The 23459-nt window shown below is 38.9% G+C and overlaps 1 protein-coding gene across 3 annotated transcripts in view; it reads right to left on the bottom strand.

Moving 5' to 3' along the window:
• LOC143025361 (uncharacterized) overlaps positions 1-23459 on the bottom strand; it is a 131917-nt gene that overhangs the window by 86856 nt on the left and 21602 nt on the right. For all 3 annotated transcript variants that reach the window (XM_076184901.1, XM_076184902.1, XM_076184903.1), the window contains 5 exons: positions 22430-22587; positions 19885-19996; positions 15203-15411; positions 14676-14813; positions 5049-5126 (listed from right to left, as the gene is read on the bottom strand). In XM_076184901.1, the coding sequence (XP_076041016.1) occupies positions 5049-5126; positions 14676-14813; positions 15203-15411; positions 19885-19996; positions 22430-22587 (695 nt within the window). The remainder of the gene's footprint in view (positions 1-5048; positions 5127-14675; positions 14814-15202; positions 15412-19884; positions 19997-22429; positions 22588-23459) is intronic.

Below are 23459 nucleotides of genomic sequence, written 5' to 3'. Positions count from 1 at the left end.
CGAACATGAATCCAACTGATCAGTGTTTCAGCTTGTAGTCCCTATGGACTTTATTCCATAAGTTCAACTTCTACATGATTCCCCCATTGCTGCACACCCTGGCAAAGAGAAATGCACTACACAAGCCAGACTGCACTACTTCTGGCTAACCATGAGGAAAGATATACATGCCCACCTTAATGCTTTCCACCCTTGTGTGACTCACAAAGATCATATAAGCGGTCATGTTCCAATTCTAACTTACCCAACCCCTTGTAAACCATTTGGCACAGTCTCTGTAGATTTCCTTGAGATAACACTTTCACATGGTAGAAACCAATACAGTGAGTCCTCCTTAGATGGTAATTTTTTATCTGGTAAATTCACAGTTATGGTATTTGGTAATTACTACCCTCGATTCTATTTACGGTAAGAAAAAGGGGTTCAGTATACGGTAATTTCAATTTGTGGTAAGTTTTTCAGGAATGCATATGAACCGTATAATGAGGACTTACTGTAACTCTTTGTCTATGTTAACCATTTTTCACAATTCTGTATTCTTTCCCCTACCAGACAAGACAAGACAACACGTAGCAAAGACTCTTACTGACAAACTTGTATGCCCCTTCACTACAACCAAAACTCTGATTTCTGACAATGGGACTGAATTCAACAATGATATTCTTTCACACAATTGTAATTACTTTCAAATAAAAAAAAATGCAACACTACTGCTTATCACCCTAGTTTAAATGGCTTAGTTGAATGCCAGAATAGAAATTTTTTCAATGTTTTTTGACACCTTGCTTCTGATCATTACCCTTCTTAGGATGAACATGTCCCCATGATTCAAATTCCATTAACAGGTCAATATTGGCATCACCTCATTTTGTCCTCTGGCTCAGACAAAAGGCTCCAATATGACCTTCTTTCAGAATTACCTTCCATTTGCAATGTCAATGATTATGTCAAAGTCAAAGTAACAAATTTCATTCATCTTCTCAAAAGAATCCATAATACTCTTCATCTAACAAATCAGCCAGAGCTTGTACATTTGAACTTGGATACATTGTTTACAACCTCAACCACACCCCCACCTTGAAGCTCTCCCCTAAATTCTCTGGACCCTATTGTATCATTAGACATGAGTCAAAGAACAAAGTCAAAGCACTTATGTTGCATGATCTTACAGAGACTGTCTTGCACAAAGATCATATCAATAGTGTCTCCCATGGCCTCGACATACTGTCCCTTCACAAACTCACACTACCCTGCAATAGAGGACCATCACTGATCCTCTCCACTGACACCTATCCCCTTCCCCTGCTACAATCTTCGAAATCGAGTGACAACTTCATAAGAGTATAATTTGCCTAGGTGAATGGAAATAATATATAGTTCCGCATAATCATAGAATTAAGTAAATTTCATTTCTAATCATAAATATTTCCTGGTATCACCAATGTTCTAACATTATATGTATTTATCTTCATGCCAAAAATTGTGTAAAGGCCTTGTACTATTTCTTATCTTCCCTGAGCATTAACCTCACTGTGGTCAGTGAGTGGTAGCTGAGATGAGCATCTGTTGCAAGATGATTTAAAGGAAGAGTCAATCTTTTAGATGTCTAGCATGCATATGTGCGCATGCATGTATGCAGTGTGAGAGAGAACTCCAACACCTTCAAACAACTCTCAAGAGACCCTCCATTGTACTAAGTTCTGACTCCCAAGGGACCCTCCATCGTCACTGAACCTGACCATGGCCAGAGGAGCCAGATACTTCGGATCACACCCAAACACTTGGCAGAACAATGGACATATCTCTGTCCAACATTATCATCCTACCAGATCAACATATGTCAACACTATTTCTAGTTGTGTAATGGCAACAGCCAATTTGTACCTTGTAAATAGAATTTGGCAACCTCCCCAAGTTCTGCTCGGAGGTTGCTCCATGATTGTAGAGAAGATGGAAAGATTAAAACAAATGGACTTTTACCTGGTTTGTCTCATCAAACATTCAATGTAAATTTGAAACTACAAATCTACAGCTGTCCACTAACAACAACTGGCTCATATCCCACTTCTTTCCATTATCTTTAACCATCTCCAGTCTCCTGCCTATTACTGCATTTACTTCCTGTATCACCCCATCCATATACACATGACACAATCCTCATGTGGTCCTACCTTTGCTTCAAACCACTTGCTCTCTCCATTCCTAATTCTAACACAGGCTCTACTACTCTCATAAAAACTCATCTGCCTTAACAGTTTTCCTCCAATCCCATATATCTGCAAAACCTGCTACAATGCCTTCCTGTCTACTCTGTCATAAGCCTTTTCCAAGTCCATAAATGCCCCCCCCAAAAAAAAAAACCTTATCTTTTGCCAAAGCCTTCTTACAAATCTGTCTTACTACAAAAATCTGATCCATGCATCCTCTGCCTTTCCTAAACCCACACTACTCCTCACCAATTACCCTCTGTTCCTCTCCTAATTCTCTCAGTTAAAACCCGCACATAATCCTTCCCAACTACTCAACAAACTGATCCCTCTAAAACTACTACAATCACAATTGTCTCCTTTTCCTTTGTAAAGCAGAGCCCTCTGATTTGACCACTTTTCAATCATCATCACCACCAAAACACAATACACCCTCCAATAATTATCACCAACAAAACACAATACATTCTGGTTGGCCACAGACATACATAAACCAATTACAAAAGAACAAACTGGGAAATTTTCACTTAAGAGACAGGACGACACTTTGAGACATTGAACAGTACACCAATCACCTAGACATTGCTGTGCACACCTTCAACACAACTATACAAAATGCAGACAAGAAATACATCCCCAGAGGCAACAGAAAATCACACCACCCAAATTTCACACCAGAAATTCAAGGCCTCATCAGACACCACAACACACTCAAACACACCATCCCAACACCTATCCCTCAGAACATAACAGACAAAATACAAGCACTTAACACTGATCAGATCAACAATAAAATACATGAACAAAAAATACTATATTGGCAAACATTTGTCAACACAATTATGTAACAAACACCAAAAAATTGTACAAGACACTCAACAGTATTACACTATCCAATAGTAACACAACAATTACCAAAACATCAGTCGGCTTACCCTCAAACAGACAACAAGCAAACCCTCCCATAAATCACTTTGTAGAATCAAGCCATCTCATTCCTAATCTTGATGACCTATGCATCATCTGACATAAGAAAGACTTCCCCACAGACCCAGACTATGCACCCTTCATAAACAAACAGAAGAAATGTATCATCCATAACCTCAAGCACTTATCTGCTTGTGGTCCTGACAACATGAATAACATCCATTTAAGATATCTTGGACCATATGGCATACATCCACTCACCAACTTTGCAAACTACAGCTATTCACACAACACCATACCCAACATCTGGAAGCATGAGAAAATCATCACAATCCCCAAACCAAACAAAAACTCAACAGTTCCAGCATCACACCACCCAACCATACTTCTTTGCACCCCCTCTAAAGTCATAGAATGCCTCATACTATAATTTGGAGTAATAATCAGCAAAGACATGACACTGGACAAACATATCAACAAAATAGTCGGAGAAACCTTCAACTTATTATGGTCAGTGAAAATGGCATTTGACTATTTGGATGAGGAAATTATTGAAGAAATATTTGTTACATTAATAAGACCAAAACTGGAATATGCAGCAACACAATGGACACCCAGTACTAAAAAAGAATATAAAGAAATTAGAAAGAATACACAGAGCAACGTCAAAGTTGGCACCAGCTCTTTCCAAATTAACATACAAACAAAGATTATCCAAATTGGAACAACCGACACTAGAGCAGAGAAGAGAAAGAGGTGATCTACTGACTATAGAATCATGAAAAGAATGGAAATCCTTGATAGGAATGATTTACTAAAAAGTGATAATGGAAAAACAAGAGGACATGAAAAGAAACTATAGAAGAGATCTGAAAAAAATAGCTTCCCACACAGAGTGCTGGATATCTAGAATAATCTAGAAAAAGAAACGAACACTATTCAAGATTTTAAGAAAAAACTTGATGCTGAAAGATAGAAAGACGGGTCACCATGAGCATAGCTCCCTTCCTGTATAATACAACTAGGTAAATACATGCACACACCACAATGCAGGCAGAGCTGCAGAATTCTACAGCCATACCTCAACACATTCAAAACCTGGTTCACTACAAACAGACTCAAAATAGTCCAAATCAAATCCACAGCCACACTTCTCACCAATTGACAGCAGAACACTATTGCATACCATGCCTCTTTATCAACAATAACCTCATACCACACACACACACACACACACCAAGATTTTTGGCACAACATATGATGTATCCACCTCATTCAAACAACACATCACAAACATAAAGACAAAATGTATACCTAGAATTAACACACTGAGATTACCCTCCAACTCACTGCCACCCTCACCCCTTTTCCACCCTGTCACCTTACTTTAACCCTGCACTGGTGGCATAATCATAAACATACTGATCTTGTACTTGATTAGTTGTGGGTTCAAATCCTCCACTCCTTTCCAATTCCTAGCAATGACTGTTTCCTGCCCTAACAGTCCAAGTGCATAGGGCAAAGATGACACCCTCAGACACAGCTATATGGCTTCTGCATACATTCCTTACCTTTACTTTGAACTCCCTCCTATCATATAACTTCTCAATATTCATCACCAACTGCCTTACACCCTCCTCTGACCCAGCCATATGTGCAGTATCATCAGCAAACAGCAACTGGCTCACCTCTCATCTCCTTCCATTCTCTCTAACCATCTCCAATCCTTTGTCATTATTATATCTTTACTCATATGAACAATGTAATTTTCATGTTACACTTCTGGAAGGGATGACAACCAATGTATCTACTTTAGCAATAAATTAAATGTACCAGAGCAGTACTGAGGGGAGCTATGGTATCAGTGCACCCCTGCCATATGAGAAGAGACTGCTGTTAAAAGAATGTTCCTACCTGGATAATGTGATTCTCGATGCTTGTTCCTTTATTCTTCTCAACACGGTAGGAAACATGCAAGAATGTGTTCCCAAACTGGTGGATTAAATGAAAGAGAATGGGAATTAGCATGCATATGCATATACAATAAATGAAATGTCTTGATTAGGAATGGGAGGGCTTTAAGACGTCATAACAACAAATTGAGAGCCACTAAATGTCTACAGGATGTGAAGAAATACAGTTTTCCATACAGATGTATAAATACTTGGAATAGCCTGAGCTTGAACAATACATGAATGAAAATCTAAATATGATACATACATACATACATATACCAAGGCTTTTTCCCCCTTCCAAGGGAGGTAGCCACAAAGGGAAAGGCATAAAAACACTCCCACCCATTTCATCCCTAAATACACTCCACACCCCTCCCACCCTTCCTCTCATCTGAGCACCTCCTGGATGACGGGTCATCCCTGAACCCTGCCCACCGCCCTGGGTCAGAAGCAGTGTCGCAAGACACAGTACATCCATAGCAAGGCCGCTTCATTTAATCGGCGACCCCCCCTCTCCGTCCCCCTTTGCATATAAAGGGAGGACGGGGAGAAATCCCTTCGGGCTGCGTCAAAATTTACTCACACATACTACCCCCCCCCCCACCACCCTGCCCATTCCTCCTCATGCAGTCACAACATCATCCATATACAACCATTCTCCACTCACCTCTGTCTTCCGTCCTCTCCCTTCCTTCCTCAACAGACATTCCCCTCTTCCCCAAAGCCCCCCTCACCCCATCCATCCACCTCATCCTAGGACGTCCCCTCATGTTCACTCCCTCCACATCTGCCTTCCATACCTCTTTTACTAGTCTTTCTTCACTCATTCTTTCCATGTGTCCAAACCATCCTAATATTCTTTCATCAACCCTCTCTCCCAAATCCTTTTTCACCCCTGTTCTCCTCCTCACCTCCTCATTTCTCACTCTATCCAGCCTAGTAACCCCCACCATACTTCTCAGACACCTCATCTCAAACACATTCAAACTCCTTCTCTCTTCTTCTCTTATGTTCCACGTTTCTGCCCCATACAGTGCTGTTGGCACAATCACTCCTTCATACAGTCTCCTCTTCGCATCCATTCCCAAATGTCTATTTCTCATTACACTCTTTAAACCACCAAGGCATTTACTCGCTTCTCTCAATCTACATTCTACCTCCACCTTCACTCCACCTTTTCCTGCTACACTTGCACCCAAGTATCTAAAACTATCCAATTCCTCCAGTCGCTCTCCCTTAATGTTCACTTCCAGTCTACTGCCACTTTCACCCCTTGTACATCTCATCACCTTACTTTTACCCACATTTATCTTTAGCTTTCTTCTATCACATACTCTCCCAAACTCTGCCACCAGCTTCCTCAATCCCTCCTCTGACCCTGCCACAAGCGCAGTGTCGTCCGCAAACAACAGCTGGCTCACCTCCCACTTTTCTCCATTTTCTTTAACCATCTCCAATCCCTGACTCACTACCCTAGCATTCACCTCTCGCACCACCCCATCCATGTATAAGTTGAACAGCCAGGGCGACATAACGCATCCTTGACGAAGTCCCACCTTTACTTCAAACCACTCACTCTCTCCATTTCCAATCCTAACACATGCTCTACTACTCACATAAAAACTCTTGACAGCTCCCAAAAGCTTTCCTCCTATCCCATAAATCTGCATAACCTCCCACAGTGCCTTTCTGTCTACCCTATCATAAGCCTTTTCCAGATCCATAAAAGCCCAAAAAACATCCTTCCCCTTTCCTATAGCTTTCTCACATATCTGTCTTACCACAAAGATCTGATCTACACAACCTCTACCCGTCCTAAATCCACACTGTTCCTCACCAATTACTCCTTCTGTTCCTCTCCTAATCCTCTCAATTAAGATTCTCCCATAAGCCTTCCCTACTACACTCAACAGGCTAATCCCTCTGAAATTACTACATTCACACTTGTCCCCTTTTCCCTTGTAAAGAGGAACTATACAGGCACTACTCCAGTCCTCCGGTACTCTACCCTCTCTCCAGCAAACATTAAATAATCTCACCAACCAGTCCACCATCACTGAACCTCCCTTTTTCAGACATTCTGCATGACATCCATCCAGACCAGGTGCCTTACCTGCTTTCATCATCTTTACAACTGCCTTCACCTCATCCTTCCTTATTTCTCCTCCATTCTCCTCACTCATCACTTTCATTTTTTTCGTATTTCCCACTGCAGCTATCTTTCCTTCCCTATCCTCCTTCACATTCAGCAACTCCCTAAAATATTCTGCCCATCTTCCCCTCACTGCCATCTCTTCCATTATCAACTCTCCATCTGTACCTTTTACCTTTTCTTCCCTACTTGATTCACCTCCTCTTCCTCTCTTAATTTCTTTCCAAAACATCTTTTTATTACTTTCAAAATTTTCTGTCATACTCCTACCCCATTTCACATCTGCTCTCCTCTTTGCCTCCTTTACCTTTTGCTTTACTTCTCTTTTCTTTTCTTTGTACGTCTCATATGACTCCCCTGTCCTCTTTTGTAACCAATCTGTGAATGCTCGCTTCTTCTCTTCTACAACCTTCTTTGTTTCCTCATCCCACCATTCACTACCCTTTCTTCTATTTCCCCCTGTCCTTCTTGTTCCACACACCATCCTTGCACACTTTAAGACTCCCTCCTTGAACCATCCCCATTCCTCCTCCACACCCATCTCTGCTCTATCCTTTACTCCCTCCCACTCCTCCTTCAGCTTCTTTTCGTACTCCTTCTCCTTTTCCTTTTCATTCAAGGAGTTCACTCTAAGAACCTCCCTACCTTTTGTCCCTTTCCTCCTTCTCCATCTATCCTCCACTCTCAACTTACCTTCCACCAAAAAATGATCTGATATTCCCCCACCCTCTCCCCTTAGCACATGTACATCCTTAACTCTTCCTATCATAATCCTATTTACCACTACATAATCCATTAGCGCTCTATCTACCACCCTTCCCTCCACCACCCTCTCCCATGTGTACTTATGCTTGACTTTCTTCCGAAACACTGTATTTGCTATCATCAACTCTCTTTCTAGACACATTTCCACCATCAACTCTCCACTACGATTCTTTCCTGGAACTCCACACTTCCCAACCACTCCATCGATTGGACCATTTCCCACTCTAGCATTAAGGTCTCCCAGTACTATTACATTGACATTTCTTCCTAAACCCTCTATGCACTCATTTAAATCTATCCAAAAGGCCTCCCTTTCTTCCCTGCTCTTCTCACTGCCCGGCCCATATGCACTTACAAAGACCCACATCTCCTTTCCCAGTTTCACCTTCAGCCATAATTATTCATTCTATTAATTATTTTATGGATCCCATATTTGTAAAAAAAAATATACACATATATATATATAATAACAATAAAAAAATCTAACTCTTAGTAACTTATAACGTATATGAGACTGTTGCCACATGTTTTGGCAATAAAACTTACTTTTCCTTGGGGAGATAAGTAAAGTGCTGGGACTCTTGGTTCTATTATTGGGGCAATCTCTACAAGATCAACAAGTACCTAACACCCTCATCTATCAGATTTTGCTGAAATTTGGTTTGTATGTAGTTTTGGGACTCTAAATACATTTCTGAAATTTTAAGATCAACCCAAACAACCGTTCAGGAGATATGACATCAGATATTTTGAGGTCATATGAGAGGTCACTAACATTTGGCGACCAATAACTAGGGTGATAAAGTCATAGTTATATATTTAGATTCTGTACAAGGAGCAACATGTTGCAAAAATTGGCAGATCATTCTGCACTCTTATAAATTTACAACGATTTGTAAATACAGTACATGGTGTTCATTTATAAGTTAATTACATGAAAATGACCAAGATAAACAACCTTTGTATGGCTGTTTACAATAGCCCAGGGATATACTTTTATTTTCTTTATTAAAATAAAGGTAATTAGATTAGGAGCTTAAGTGTAAGAAATATGTACAGTTGATGTACAATATATAAATATGACACTTATGTGTTAATTACTGTATATGAAAAATACAAACTTTTTTTTACTGATTCTAATAGCCAAAGCTCGTGCCTTCCTTTTTCTCGTCTCTAAAAAAAATATAAATTTTGATGCCCCAGGAGTCAAATCCTGACCTAAAATTTTTGCTACAGTGGGATTTTTTGGTTTTGAACCTAGAGTTCTAAAACCCTGATTCTAAATATATAACTGACTTTTATCACCCTAGTTATTGATTGCCAAATGTTAGTGACTTCTCACACGACCTCAAAATATCTGAAGTCATATCTCCTGGATAGTATTTTAGATTGACCTTTAAATTTCAGAAATGTGTTTAGGGCCCTAAAACTATCTATAAACCAAATTTCAGCAAAACCAGAGATGAGGGTGTTAATTTGATTTTTTTTTGTCAACCTCACAGAGAATGTCCCTATTTGTTTATGTATATTTATAGGTTCAGGGAACATATCAGGAATTAAGGCGATCATAGATCTAATCAGACATATAAGTGGTAAGGCATCCCCGGCTTGGGGTCAAAAAGGTCACGGTGAGGGAGGAGTACCATGAATACATGACGGCATTTGGCCCCAGTGCACGTGTGTGTGTGAAACGAGGGAAGAATTACAAAGAATTACAAAAGAGGAGCATGCTGACAGGAGACCTTTTGGTCCATAACTAGGTCAGATGGAAAAAATTATAATAATGATAAACAAAAATTATAATGTAAATAATGATAGATAAAATGAATAAATATGTAAAGTTGAACAATAAACAAACAGGTAAATAGTAAATAATAAATTGACAGATAAATGATGATAAATTATAATCAAGCAAAAAATAATAATCAAACAAACAATAACAAACAAATCATATAAAATAAATAGCAGACATTACAGAATCTTGCTTAAGTGTTTATCTAAACGAATCTAAAAGCTTCAAACTGAACTACAATGCACTGCCTCTGCAGGAAGTTTATTCCATTCATTAACTACATAGTTGGCAAAGTTGTTTCTACCCACTTCCAAATTAAATCTATTTCCTAACAGTTTGACACCATTATTTCTTGTCAAATTCTCATTCAGTGTGAAAATTTTGTCACTTTTGATGTTGTTAATTCCCTTTAGAATGTCGATGTCTTTAATGAGATTCAAATGCCTTTAATGAGATTTGGATGTCTTTAATGAAACTGTACTAGGATTAAGTTTACAAATAGGAAATTGTTTTAGTTAAGCTAGAACAGGGAGTGAGAGAAGTGAGTACGAATGATGGGGGGGTTAAAGAGTGAAGCAGAAGCAAATGAAGGAATGGGATTTCCACAGAAATCAGGTAAATGATCAACAAATCTTACGAGCTATCTAGGCACTAAAGAAGGTTGAGGCAACAAGCACAAAGGAACCATTCAAGATGAACAATATCAACTTAAGGCCATTTGATGGCAATGGAGACATTGCTGGGTGGCTCAAAAAGGCAGAATTTGTGGCTAAATTAACTGGAGTCCCAGATGTGAGCAATATTGCCCTTAACCTAGAGAATGATACATTGGCCATCCACCTGGAAATGATAGCTAGTGATCAACTGGATGTGGGGAAGGTAAAGAAAAGATTACAAGAGGCTTTTGGCAAGTCATTTAATTGGCTGCAAAGAATGCTCTGGGCTGGCGAACACGTTTATGTTTTTGCCAACGAAATTAAGAGGTTAGCTGGACTGTTGACATTCACAGGTGAAGGCTTAGATAAACTCGTTAGGATGGTGTTTGTGAATGGCTTTCCAGATCACATATCTGCTGGACTACAGGAAATAAATAATGCTGTGTCGGCGAATATGGACAAGTTGATAATTCACACTGGGCTTCTCATGGGGTCAAACAAGGATAGGCCTTTAGCCACCATGGCAACAGTGAAGCCACAAGGGCCTACTTGAGATCTCGGGTCGAGATGACAACTTGATGACGATGGAGGAGGGAAAATGGGGAGAGTCCAAGAGTGACTACAGTGGATGGAGGGAGCTGTCTATGGTCTGTTGTTGTGTCAGAGAGTCGGTCACTTAACGAAGAACTGTAGAGAGATGGAACTCATATGTTACAAAAGCAATGAACTGGGACATATGGCTCGACATTGTGAGCAGGGAAACAGGCAAACAGCGACTATTACGCAATCAGCTGCCAAGGAAATGTAAGGACGCTATCCACCTATGTGCCAATTTTGGATGTATGGTTGAGAGGAAGGTATCCGAGGGTACTAACAGATTCTGGCTGTTCAACCATGATTGTAACAGTCGACTTGATTAAAGAATTCAGACAAGGAGATATGGCCCTGATGACAGTCAATGTAAAGGAGACAAGAAAGAATAGGAGATTCAAAATGATTAGAACCCTTTGAAGACAACTGTATGGTCTGATCATGCACAGAAAGCAAGTTACATCTGGAAAATGACCTATTTATTGCAGGAATAACAGAATTATGAAAAGTCACTACACAGTGCCTAGGAGCTTTAGGAGTGTCAATCCCCAAGAGGCAATCAAACACGAGAGCAATTCCAGAAACAACAACAAAACTAATGTGGAAAATGGTAGCATGAGAGGAAAATCTTAAGGGAATGCAAATAGACCCAAGAATAGGCAAGGGAGAACCTTGTACAGAATGCAACCCTTTACAAAAAGGAGATAAAGGGAGATTGTACAAATCCCTGAGAGCATAATAAGCCCTTCTACCTATAAGACTACATTCTGCACCAGTATCTACTATGATTGAGATAGGTGTGTTCTCTGTAAAAAAAAAATGGAAAGTGTGTAATTGAGAAGACTCAGCAGTCACCAAAGGAATGATCTGAGATGGCTATTACTGGTCAATTCCTTGGTTTGTGATATGAGCACTGGTAAAAATGGGGCTGAATTTGCTTAAGTTGATGAGAGGTCTTTGTCTTAAGTTTCAGAATCTTTGAACACTGATCAGTCGAATGTTTACAGTGACAATGGACATGGCAGCAGCTAAGTTTATCCTAAAATGCTACTCTAGGGAGATCATGTGTCATGTTAGAAGAGACATCAGAGGAATTCCTATGTACAGAGGACTGCTTTTACTTGTGCTTGTGATGCTTATGGCAAAAGCAAAAAGCTTGATTGACCTGACTTGTTACAATAGGTACATGTGAAAATAGGTGGTGTAAATGCAGATGAAGGAGTGCTATGAGTAGGTTCTAATGACTGAGGGGGTGGAGGAGAACTCAGAACATTGGCATGTTATGCATTGCTAATACACAAAGAACCATAAGGCACTTCCTTATTTTATTTGAAAACTGTGTTGCAAAAAACAATAGGGATTCATACGTCTTATAGCTGAGAGATGCTGCTCTTCTCTCAATAGGCACCAGTAATAGTATATAAAAAAGAAATTCCAAAATAAGGCAGAACTTATCCAAAGTGATAGCGTTTATATCTACCCGATCTGAATTAAACAATGACTCCAAGGCATCAAAAGCAATGTTGCTGACCTTGGCCTGAGTCTGCATATAGTTAAGTGTGTCAAATTGGGAAATAAGCACATCAGCTAAATGAAAACACCATTAAAACTTATCACCTATAGGAGTATCAGAAAAGATTTTGAGGAAACTAGCTCAAGTATCATAATTATAGTTTAATGTTTTGGGGTTAAGACATGAGGCTGCTATAATTTCAGCTGCCAATGAGTTAGGAACAAATTGAAATCTCACGAATGAGATTTTCTCAGATTGATGTTAATGTTAACTATGCTATCTTCACATTGTTATATATATACAGATACTGTATAGTGGGTCCTGAGCTGAGAATTTAACTATGGAAAGATCCTGATGTAAAAGAGTAAATGTATTAGCCATTGTCTGAGATGGAGTTTAAGGACTATAACATAAATCCACTCATAAGTACCATTAATGTAAAAGAGCAAAGGGAAAGAGGGAACATAAAAGTAATGTTTAGAATAGAAAATTATATATGAAAAGGTGGAGAGAAAGGAGTTGCTGATACAGGATGAAAGATCAACAAGAGCTCACAGTAAGAAATTTAAAATGCAATTTTGTTTGAAAGATGTTTGGAAGTAAACTTTTACACATTAAACCATATGGAAATCTGAAGTTGGGTATAACACCATGAGCATTGCTCCTTTCCCACATATCACAATCAACACAGTTATCTCGAATTATGACAAAAGAAACAATATAGATTTAATATATCTAGACTTTGCAAAAGCTTTTGATACCGTCCCACACGAAAGACTACTTACTAAATTAGCTTTGCATGGAATAAGTGGCAGCCTATTAGGTTGGACTAGTAATTGGTTGAAAGGTCGAAAACAGAGAGTTGTTTTAAATGGAAAAACTTCTGGATGGAAAAGTGTTGCAAGTGGAGTTCCTCAGGGTTCCGTTCTTGGGCCACTTCTATTCATAGTATATATAAATGATATAGACCATGGACTAAACTCTACTGTTTCCAAATTTGCTGATGATACAAAACTGTGCGGAGTGGCAAATGATCACTCAAACCAATTAGATATTCAAGAAGATTTAGATCAATTACAGCAATGGTCTGAAAAGTGGCTAATGAAATTTAACACAAGTAAATGCAAGGTAATGCACATAGGTAAAAATAACAGTAAGTACGATTACAAGTTATTTGGAAATTCGTTAACAAAAGTGGATAGTGAAAAAGATCTCAGCGTAATTATCAGTAACGACCTCAAATCATCCAAGCAGTGTATTTCAGCCTCTGAGAAAGCAAATAAGATTCTGGGATTGATTGCACGATCTTTTGATTTCAAAAGTCCATCACTCATTAACAAGCTATATAAATCGTTAGTTCGTCCACATTTGGAATATGCTGTTTCCGTATGGTCACCGAATCTCATTAAAGACATTGACAGACTGGAAAAAGTACAACGGCGAGCCACAAAACTGATTCCAAATATCAAAAATAAATCATACGAAAATCGACTTAAGCACATGAATCTGTTTTCCCTAAAAAAGCGTAGACTCAGAGGTGACTTGATACAGGTCTTTAAGATTTTAAAGGGAATTGACAACATCAAAAGTGACCAAATTTTCACATTGAATGAGAATCAGACAAGAAACAATGGTCTCAAACTGTCCGGAAATAGATTCAATTTGGAAGTAGGTAGAAACAACTTTGCCAACCGTGTAGTTAATGAATGGAATAAACTTCCTGCACAGGTAGTGCAATGTAGTTCAGTTCGAAGCTTTAAGAATCATTTAGATAAATACCTAAGTAAGATGCTGTAATGATTATAATTTATGTTATATTATTTGTTTTTGTTTTGTTATAATTTGTCTGTCTGATTTTCATTTATTATTAGTTATATGTCAATTTATAATCATTTACTATTTACCTGTTTGTTTGTTATTCAACTATACCTATGCATTTATTTATGTATTTTATTTGTTATTTTTACATTGTTATAGTTTTAATTTATTATTTTAATTTATTATTTTTTGCATCCGACCTAGATATGGATCAAAAGGTCTCCTGTCGGCATGCTCCGCCTTTGTAATCCTTTGTAATGTAAATACAATCAGGTAATTACACACACTAATATACTTACTTGACCTATTTGCAGTTTAAATTCTTCTTGTTCTTCAGTAATAGCAACAATTATTTGGTCTGATTCTTCCACAAATAAATCCAAGACCAGCTCTGTGTACCCCTCAGACATTGAATGAGAGAATGTAATGGCTCTGGGCTGAAAAACAAATGAATAATCTCCAAAACTTCTAAATCTAATTTTATTGTTCTATAGTATTATTACAGATATAACTTAATTTCCATTTCCAATAAACAATATGAAGGGAGACTAAAGCTGATCTGCCAATTTAAAAAATTGAAGATATGTGTGATGTGATTATAGTGTATTTCTAGATCTTTCTAACTTTCTATCATTGTTCTACCATGTAACATTAACATTTATTCATATAATGTGTTGCAATTTTTATAATTTCTCTTCCTCTATTTTTTTCCTCAATGGTGATTCAAACTCCAAAATATCACCCAAGTGTATGACTCTAAATATATACCAACCTAACTTATGTCATAAAAAATAATACTGTTTGACTGTAAGTCCATAATTCTTACCCTTCCAATTGAGGACTGCTCAAGAGTGACAGATGCCGTTACTTCAGAGGGAAAATAGCGCATGTTGAAGTTGACTTCATACCTCATTTCTTGGTTAAACACACCTTTTGGGAATCTTTGGTAGAGTATTTTTCCATTTGTACCTTTGAGCTCATTTTCAAGTTCAAAGGATGCAGAATGGTCATAATCATCAATACGCCAAATGAGCTCTGTGACAATAGAAATGAGAGAAACAACTTTTGTAGAAATCATATTCTAATGTATAGGAAATACCCAATCTTGTAACTCCTACCATACTTCTCAGGCATTTCATCTCAAACACATTTAAAATTTACCTCTCTTATGTTCTATGTCTCTGCCCCATACAGTGCTGTTGACACAATCACCCCTTCATATAATCTCCTTTTAATATCCATTCCCAAATGTCTATTTCTAATTATAATTTTTAATTCCCCAAGGGACTTACTTGGTTTTCTTAATCTGCAATCTACCTCCACCTCCACTCCTCCCTTTCCTGCCACATGTGATCCCAAGTATCTAAAGCTACACTTCCTCCAGCCTCTCTCCTTTGATACTTCCAAATTGGTGCCTCTCTCTCCCCTTGTACATCTCATCACCTTACTGTTACCCACATTTACCTTCAACTTTCTCCTGTCATACAACTTCCCAAGCCTACAAAACTACATAATAACTACAAAATTGGGGTAAAAGTAGAATAGCTACAGGTGAAGAGGGATTGGAAGAAAAGTAAAATATGATGTCAAAAGTCAAAGAGCATCTGAAATCAGTTAATGAAGAATAAAGGATATCTACAAGGAAAGTTTTTCTCATGATTTTCCACCTTACTTGTTTCAAATGAAGTTTATATCAAGTGCTCTGAAGGGCTCACCATGTCTGTCATCACTTTATTCTTTTCACAGAGTTACCGACTCTGGAGCAAAGAAGAGAAAGAGGTGACCTATTGACCATCTACAGAATCATGAAAGGCACAGAAATACTTGATAGAGAGGACTTGTTAAACTGGGACAGGAAAAGCACAAGAGGACATGGAAAGAAAATAAAAAAACATAACTACAGAAGAGATCTGAAAAAAAAAAAACAGTTTTCCACATAGAGTGGTGGACACTTGGAACAAACTGGATAATGAAATAGCATACGCAAAAACCATTCATGAGTTTAAGAGCAAACTAGACACTGTGAGATACAAAGGCGGGACGCCACGAGCATAGCTCCCCTTCCCGCAAAATACAACTAGGTAAATATATTACACATACTAGATATCAAGTAAGGGATTCAAAAATGCAAAATAATCAATGGGCCACAAATATCAGTCTGGCACACCATTACTTCTAACTTGATATTCATTCCTGAGAGACTAACAACTGGTCTCAGGAACAGGCCCAAGACCAGGTGCAACAGATTGACTGGAGGAGAACAATATCCTAAATCAGAGACAATTCGGATTTAGACAGGTAAGATTATGTACCACAAATTTGATCTGTTCTTACTCAAGACTAATAGACATAATACAAGAAAGGGATAGATGGGCTGAATGTGCATTCTTAAATCTACAAAAGGCTTTTGATAAAGTCCTTCACAAAAAACTATTAACCCCTTCACTACGGGCCAAAATCTCGCGGGCAGCATTAGCTGCCAGACGTGCGATGTTGCGTCATAATACTCGCATTATAAAGAACAAAGTTACCGCTGTATTGCTCGTTCTCTTTCACCCGTGAATTTTGATAACCATAGAAAATATGATGAAGCCAGTTTACAGAGTATGGGGGTCACACAGGTATAACTACAATATATATAATCAAGACGCCGACATCGGCATCCTCGCATACCCACTTGCTCCTCATGACACCTACGTAGGCGTCATCATATCGAAGGGGTTAAGAAAATTGGAAACCATAGGAGGGATACAAGATAAACTACTGAAATAGATGGAGGACTTTTTGCATGGAAGAAAAATGAGGGTAGTGCTCAGAGATAGGAGTTCTACTTGGGAAGAGTTAATTAGTGGGGTTCCACAAGGATCAGTATTGGCTCCAATAATGTTCGCTGTGTGAATGACACGGATAAAGGTGTGGAATGTTACATGAGCTTCTTTGCAGATGATGCAAAATTGTTATAGAAAGTGAGTACTGAAACAGACTGTAACTCACTACAGAGAGATCTGACCAGGGTCTGGGAATGGAGTCAGAAGTGGCAAGTGGACTTCAACATTAAGAAATGTAGCCTAATGGAATTTAGAAAAAGTAAAAAAAAGGATATTAGGATAATATAAAATTGGTGAAAAGGAAGTAATAAAAGTGGAATCTGAAAAAGACATGGGGGTGATCATCACAAAAGATATGTCCCCTGACAAACATATACAAAATTGTCGGTGAAACCTATAACTTGCTAAGATCAATAAAGTGGCTTTTACTTTGATGAAGAAATGATAAAGACAATACAAGTCACACTGATATGGCCTAAATTGGAGTGCACAGCGACACTATGGTTACCCAGTACAAAAAAGAATATAAGGAAAATTGAGAGAATCCAGAGAGCAACTATGAAGATGGCCCTAACACTATCAAAAATGTCATATGAAGAAAGATTGCCAAAACTAGAACTACCGACTCTGGAACAAAGAAGAAAAAGAGGTGACTTGTTGACCAACTACAGAATTATGAGAGGTGTGGAAGTCCTCCTCTTCCTCTTTTAATTTCTTTCCAAAACATCTTTTTACAACTTTCAAAATTTTCTGTCATACTCTTACCCCATTTCACATCTGCTCTCCTCTTTGCTTCCTTTATCTTATGCTTAACTTCCCTTCTCTTTACTTTGTACCTCTCATACGATTCCCTCGTCCTAATTTGTAGCCAATCTATGAATGCCTGCTTCTTCTCTTCTACGCCCTTCTTTGCTTCCTCATCTTACCACTCACTACCCTTCCTTCTATTTCCTCCCACCCTCCATGTTCCACACACCATCTTTGCACACCTTATGACTCCCTCCTTGAACCATCCCCATTCCTCCTCCACTCCTAGTTCTACTCTATCCTTCACTCCCTCCCACTCCTCTCTTAGCTTCTTCTTATACTCATTCTCCTTTTCTTTCTCATTTAAGCAGTTCACTCTAAGTACCTCCCTACCTTCTGCCCTTTTCCTCTTTCTCCACTTATTATCCACTCTCAATTTACCTTCCACCAGAAAATGATCTGATATTCCCCCACTCTCCCCTTAGAATATGTACATCCTTAACTCTTTGTACCATACTCCTGGTCACCCCTATATGGTCCATTAATGCTCTATCTGCCACCCTTCCATCCACCACACTCTCCCATGTGTACTTATGCTTGACTTTCTTCTTAAACACTGTATCTGCTATCATCAACTCTCTTTCTAGACACATCTCCACCATCAACTCTCCACTACAATTTTTACCTGAAACTCCATACTTCCCCATCACTCCATCTATTGGTTCATTTCCTACCCTAGCAATAAGGTCTCTCAATACAACTACATTGACATTTCTCCCTAATCCCTCTATGCACTCATTTAAATCTACCCAAAAAGCCTCCATTTCCTCTATGCTCTTCTCACTACCAGGCCCATATGCACTTCCAAAAACCCACATCTCCCTTCCCAGCTTCACCTTCATCCACATCAACCTTGATGACGCCTTCCACTCCACTACCCGCTTACTTATCTCTTCACTTACACTTACGAGTATAGCCACCCCTTCTGTCCCTCGTCCTCTCTTCACTCATGAGTACCACCCAGCTAGACTCCCAATCTCACACTCTCTCTTCCCTTTCATTTTAATTTCACTCAAAGCCAGCACATCCATCTTTCTTCTCACAAACATACTGCTTATCTCTTCCCTTTTATTCTCATCTGTACCACATCTACGCACATTAAAAGACCCAAACCTTAGGGTACTGGTTGGAAAACTCCCAGACCCTCTTCTAGCTTTACTTTTTTTTAGGAATGTCCCCTTTGGGGCTACAGGTAGCAGGACTCCTAATCCCATCCCCCATCCCATTTTTTGTCGCCTCTTACAACTCAAACGGAAAGACTTGGTGGTAGCATTCTCTTCCCCCACCACAGGGTAGGCAAAAAAAGGAAATGAATATTCAGAGAAATGGTACAGGACAGTAACACGAGGTTGAGGGACAGCATAATGGAGGGACAGTCGTAGAATAAAAGTGTCATCATTTCTCTATGAACAGAAATTTTCCTCTATCACAGACAAAATGATGTGTGGCTCTGGTCCTTAGGGGCACCCCATATAGACCCTAAAGTATCAACTGCATGCTACTCTGCCACAATATCATACATATACCAAAGGATTTTTCCCCCTTACAAGGTAAGTAGCCAAAGTCAAAAGCATAAATCCACTCCCACCCATTTCATTCCCACATACTCCACTCCCATTCACCACCCCTCCCTCTTTTCTTGGCTCCTCCTGAGTGATGGGTCATCCCTGCATCTCGCCCACTGCCCTGGGTCAGAAGCAATACAGCAAGACACAGCACATCAACTTAAATTATAGAATGCAGAAAATCTATTGACAGTAGACCACTGCATTGTAATTTACAACACCAATGTGAATGAGGCCTAGATAAAACTTATAAAAGATGATATCTACCTACCTATGCAGAAAATTATTGAAGTTGAACATCTACTCACCATAAATGTGTCGGTTTGACTCCAGCTTCGCTATCACCTCTGCTTCAAAAGTGCTGACAGATACTATGGGTGGCACACTATTGTAGCTGTACTCTCCATTCACAATAGAAGGCTGACAGAAAAGGAAAGGTTGACAGACAGGAACAAAGAGACAAATGAACAAATAGAAAGGTAAAAGTAAATAAAAATATAGAGAAGAAGAGGGGAAAATATGTAGATAAAAAGGCATATACAGATAAGTATAAACATTAATAATTTTTTACATAAAAACAGATAAGAGAGACAGAGAGAGAGACGAGACAGAGAGACATAGATAGACAGACAGACAAAGAATAAGAGGACAAGGGAGAGAGATGGCAGAAGAACAGGAGAGAATGAGAGAGAGAGAGAGAAAGAGAGATCATTAGTATAGTGTGGCATTTCTCAGAGTATTTGTTAGATATTGTATATGTAGGGATCAGCTGTGTGGTATGCTGTTGCAGAGGTCTTTCTATAAACTTCCAGAGTCTTATCCCTATCCCCATCCTATTATTCTAAACATTGTACCCCATACAAACATACATACATATACCAACTGCTTTTTCCCCCTTACAAGGGAAGTAGCCAAAAAACAAAGGTACAAAATCCACTCCCACCCATTCCATCCCTACATACTCCACTCCCATTCATCCCCTCCCTCCCTTATATCTTAGCTCCTCCTGGATGACAGGTCATCCCTGCATCTTGCCCACTGCCCTGGGTCAGAAGCAATGTAGCAAGACATCACATCCACAACAAGGCCGCTTCATTTAATCAGTGACCCCCCTCTCCATCCCCTCATGCAGAAAAAGAGAAGACAGGAGAAATCCCTTCAAGCTATGTCAAAATATCATTCACAAATTCTTCCTCATGCCCCCCATCCCCCACCCACTTTCTTCCATGCATCACAGCATCATCCATACACAATCATTCTCCACTCATCCCTATCTTCTGTCTTCTCCCTTCCTTCCTCAACAGTCATTCCCCTCTTTCCTAATGCCTCTTTTATTCCATCCATCTCATCCTTGGTCATCCCCTCATGTTCACTCCTTCTACCTCTGTCTTCCACACCTCTTTTACTACTCTTTCTTCATTTATTCTTTCCATGTGTTTTATGCTATGTACAGAACACACAAATATAGTGCTAATGTAGGGGTTAGAGCTGTCAATATGTTGGTTAGACCAATAGAACTTCAGTTTAGCCTTTATATCAATAAATTAATCTGCTGACCCAGATCTCTCTTGCAAGAAATGGCTCCAGTTTACATGAGAATTTTTTTCATGATGTAACACAATAAAAAGTAATGTAAATAGGAGCCTAGAAATGGCTGTCCTGTGAGATGGATGGTGAGGATAATCATCTTCATGTTTCCTATCTTCAAAACCTATCAATACCTTAACAGGCAGACATCATCTACCTGCCACCTGCCTTCAAAACAAATCTGAAGTGCTGGCAATTGATCTCTTGATTGAGCCCAAGATATTATTGTATCAGCTTCAGCTATTTCTCTTCTCCTTTTTTCACATAAGAAGACTTGACAACTGTCAACTGTTGCACTCTTCCTCATCCTCAACTCCCTATTGGCTGGTGAGAAACAGACCCACACTAATAATAGCTGTATAGAATAAGACAGGACCCTTTAAGTTTAACTCTTTCCAGTATATTACAAATAGGTATATACAATAAGATACTGTAAAAACTACAACAGCCAGATAACAGTCATAATTTATTCCCAAAGATCATGAATGAGGAGGGCCAAGGACTAATGCTAGCTACTGTGGGGTCATAGGTTTCCTATTAAAGAAACAAGCAGCAAAACTTATCATATCAATTTAGTAGACAGGTTCACATAATTTCCCTATGCTGGAGGAGGGAAAGATCTTGGGATATACAGGTATGCAAACACACCTACATAGTAGTCAAAAGATACTTTGCCATACTTTTGTCATTATCTTTGTCAAAAAAGCCTTTTCAGGTTTCTGATTTTACTTTTTTTTTTCAATCAGGAGGATCATTATGCTGTGAGGAAATGAACAAGCATTGGCAACATCTCAATGTCAATCCTGACAGAATGGAAGAAGTGATGCAGAAGTATCAGTCATCAGTTGTCTGTCCTCTTTATGTGAAAAAGTAAATGAAAATACTTAAGTTGAAAGAGAAACCTCCAGCCTGGTCTGAGGAGTGAGTACCAGCCACTTGGGCCTGCACCTCCAGAAAATGGTGAGATTGTTGATACGACATGAAGATGAATGATAGGCAGATGATTCTTTCCAACATTTGTCTCACAGGACCACCATGCAGGTTCCCAAAATTGGGCCCACTAGTGATAACTATAAAGATGATTCATGAGAGTGTTACCATTGTTCATTCTGTCAAATACATCATTAAGTTTTAATTTCAAAGTCTGATTAAAACACGTATCATAATTTCCAAAGTTTGCCCTACTGACAGACTCATTACATTCAATCTAAAACCTTGATGTTAACTTTATTTGCAAGAATTAAATAAAGAATGAGAACTAGACACCTGGTGGAATTTCTGGAATAAAAATTTGAAGAAAATGTGGGTTGGATCTTTCCATAAACCCTCAACTTGAACTTTGGTGAGATGATTTCTTTCATTCCCTTTCTCAAGGGTATAATGCAGAGATCCACCTTCCATATGTTGGAATGGTCCTCTTCCTCCTGCAAAAATTTGAATTATAATACTGTGGTTTTAGTTTACATGATTCTCTTAGCTTGACTGCTGTTTAATGGCTTAATTAAGTACTAATGTTCCTTTTGGGAGGTGAGGAAAATAGTTCTGATCTACCTCTCTTTTTGGTCCACATGGGTGTGTGCTGAAGAACTAGGCTACCCAATTAGAAACATTATATAAAAATGCACAAGTATGTGGGAAATTTGTTCACATAGTTTAATAATCCATATATGGAAGGAAGACATATATTCAAGTAAAGACCATTACCATTATCGGCGTAACAAATAGTGAGAGAAAAATGTAAAACATTTGGAATAAAATATATCAGAAAATAAATCTGATTTCAGAACGGAAAGATTATCCATGGAAAATCTGTTTATCTAACATGACAATTATAGAAACTTTCCAAAGGGGAAATATGGTTTGTGTATACTTGGGCCAACAGAAAGCCTTTGACAGAGTAATTCATAAGAGACTAAAGTGCAAGGTCACTGTAAAAGGCAGAATTGAATATAATCTTCTACAACAGATGGGAGATAGCCTAGATGGGAAGGCAATGTGAACACTAATTAGGAGAGTAATCAGAGTGTGTTTGGTAGGGAGCATCACTGAAAAGCTGGTGCTGCCTGGCAATTGAAACTGGTACCTCCCACTGTCCAGGCAGGCCTGCTTACCAATTACAACTCAGTTACCTCTAGCAACTAGTCACACATCTCCATTCTATGGGCCTCTGCCAATCCAAGAATATGCAATGCTTTGGGATCCTATTCACTGCACTATGTTTGTTAGGGAGCATCACTAAGAAACTGGTACTACCCAGGAATCAAATCCAGGACTTCCCACTGTCTGGGCAGGCATG

This window comes from Oratosquilla oratoria, chromosome 5 (assembly GCF_046742065.1).
Source record: "Oratosquilla oratoria isolate Oo_2021 chromosome 5, ASM4674206v1, whole genome shotgun sequence".
Taxonomy (NCBI): Eukaryota; Metazoa; Arthropoda; class Malacostraca; order Stomatopoda; family Squillidae; genus Oratosquilla; species Oratosquilla oratoria.
This window is presented reverse-complemented; position numbering and strand designations above follow the sequence as displayed.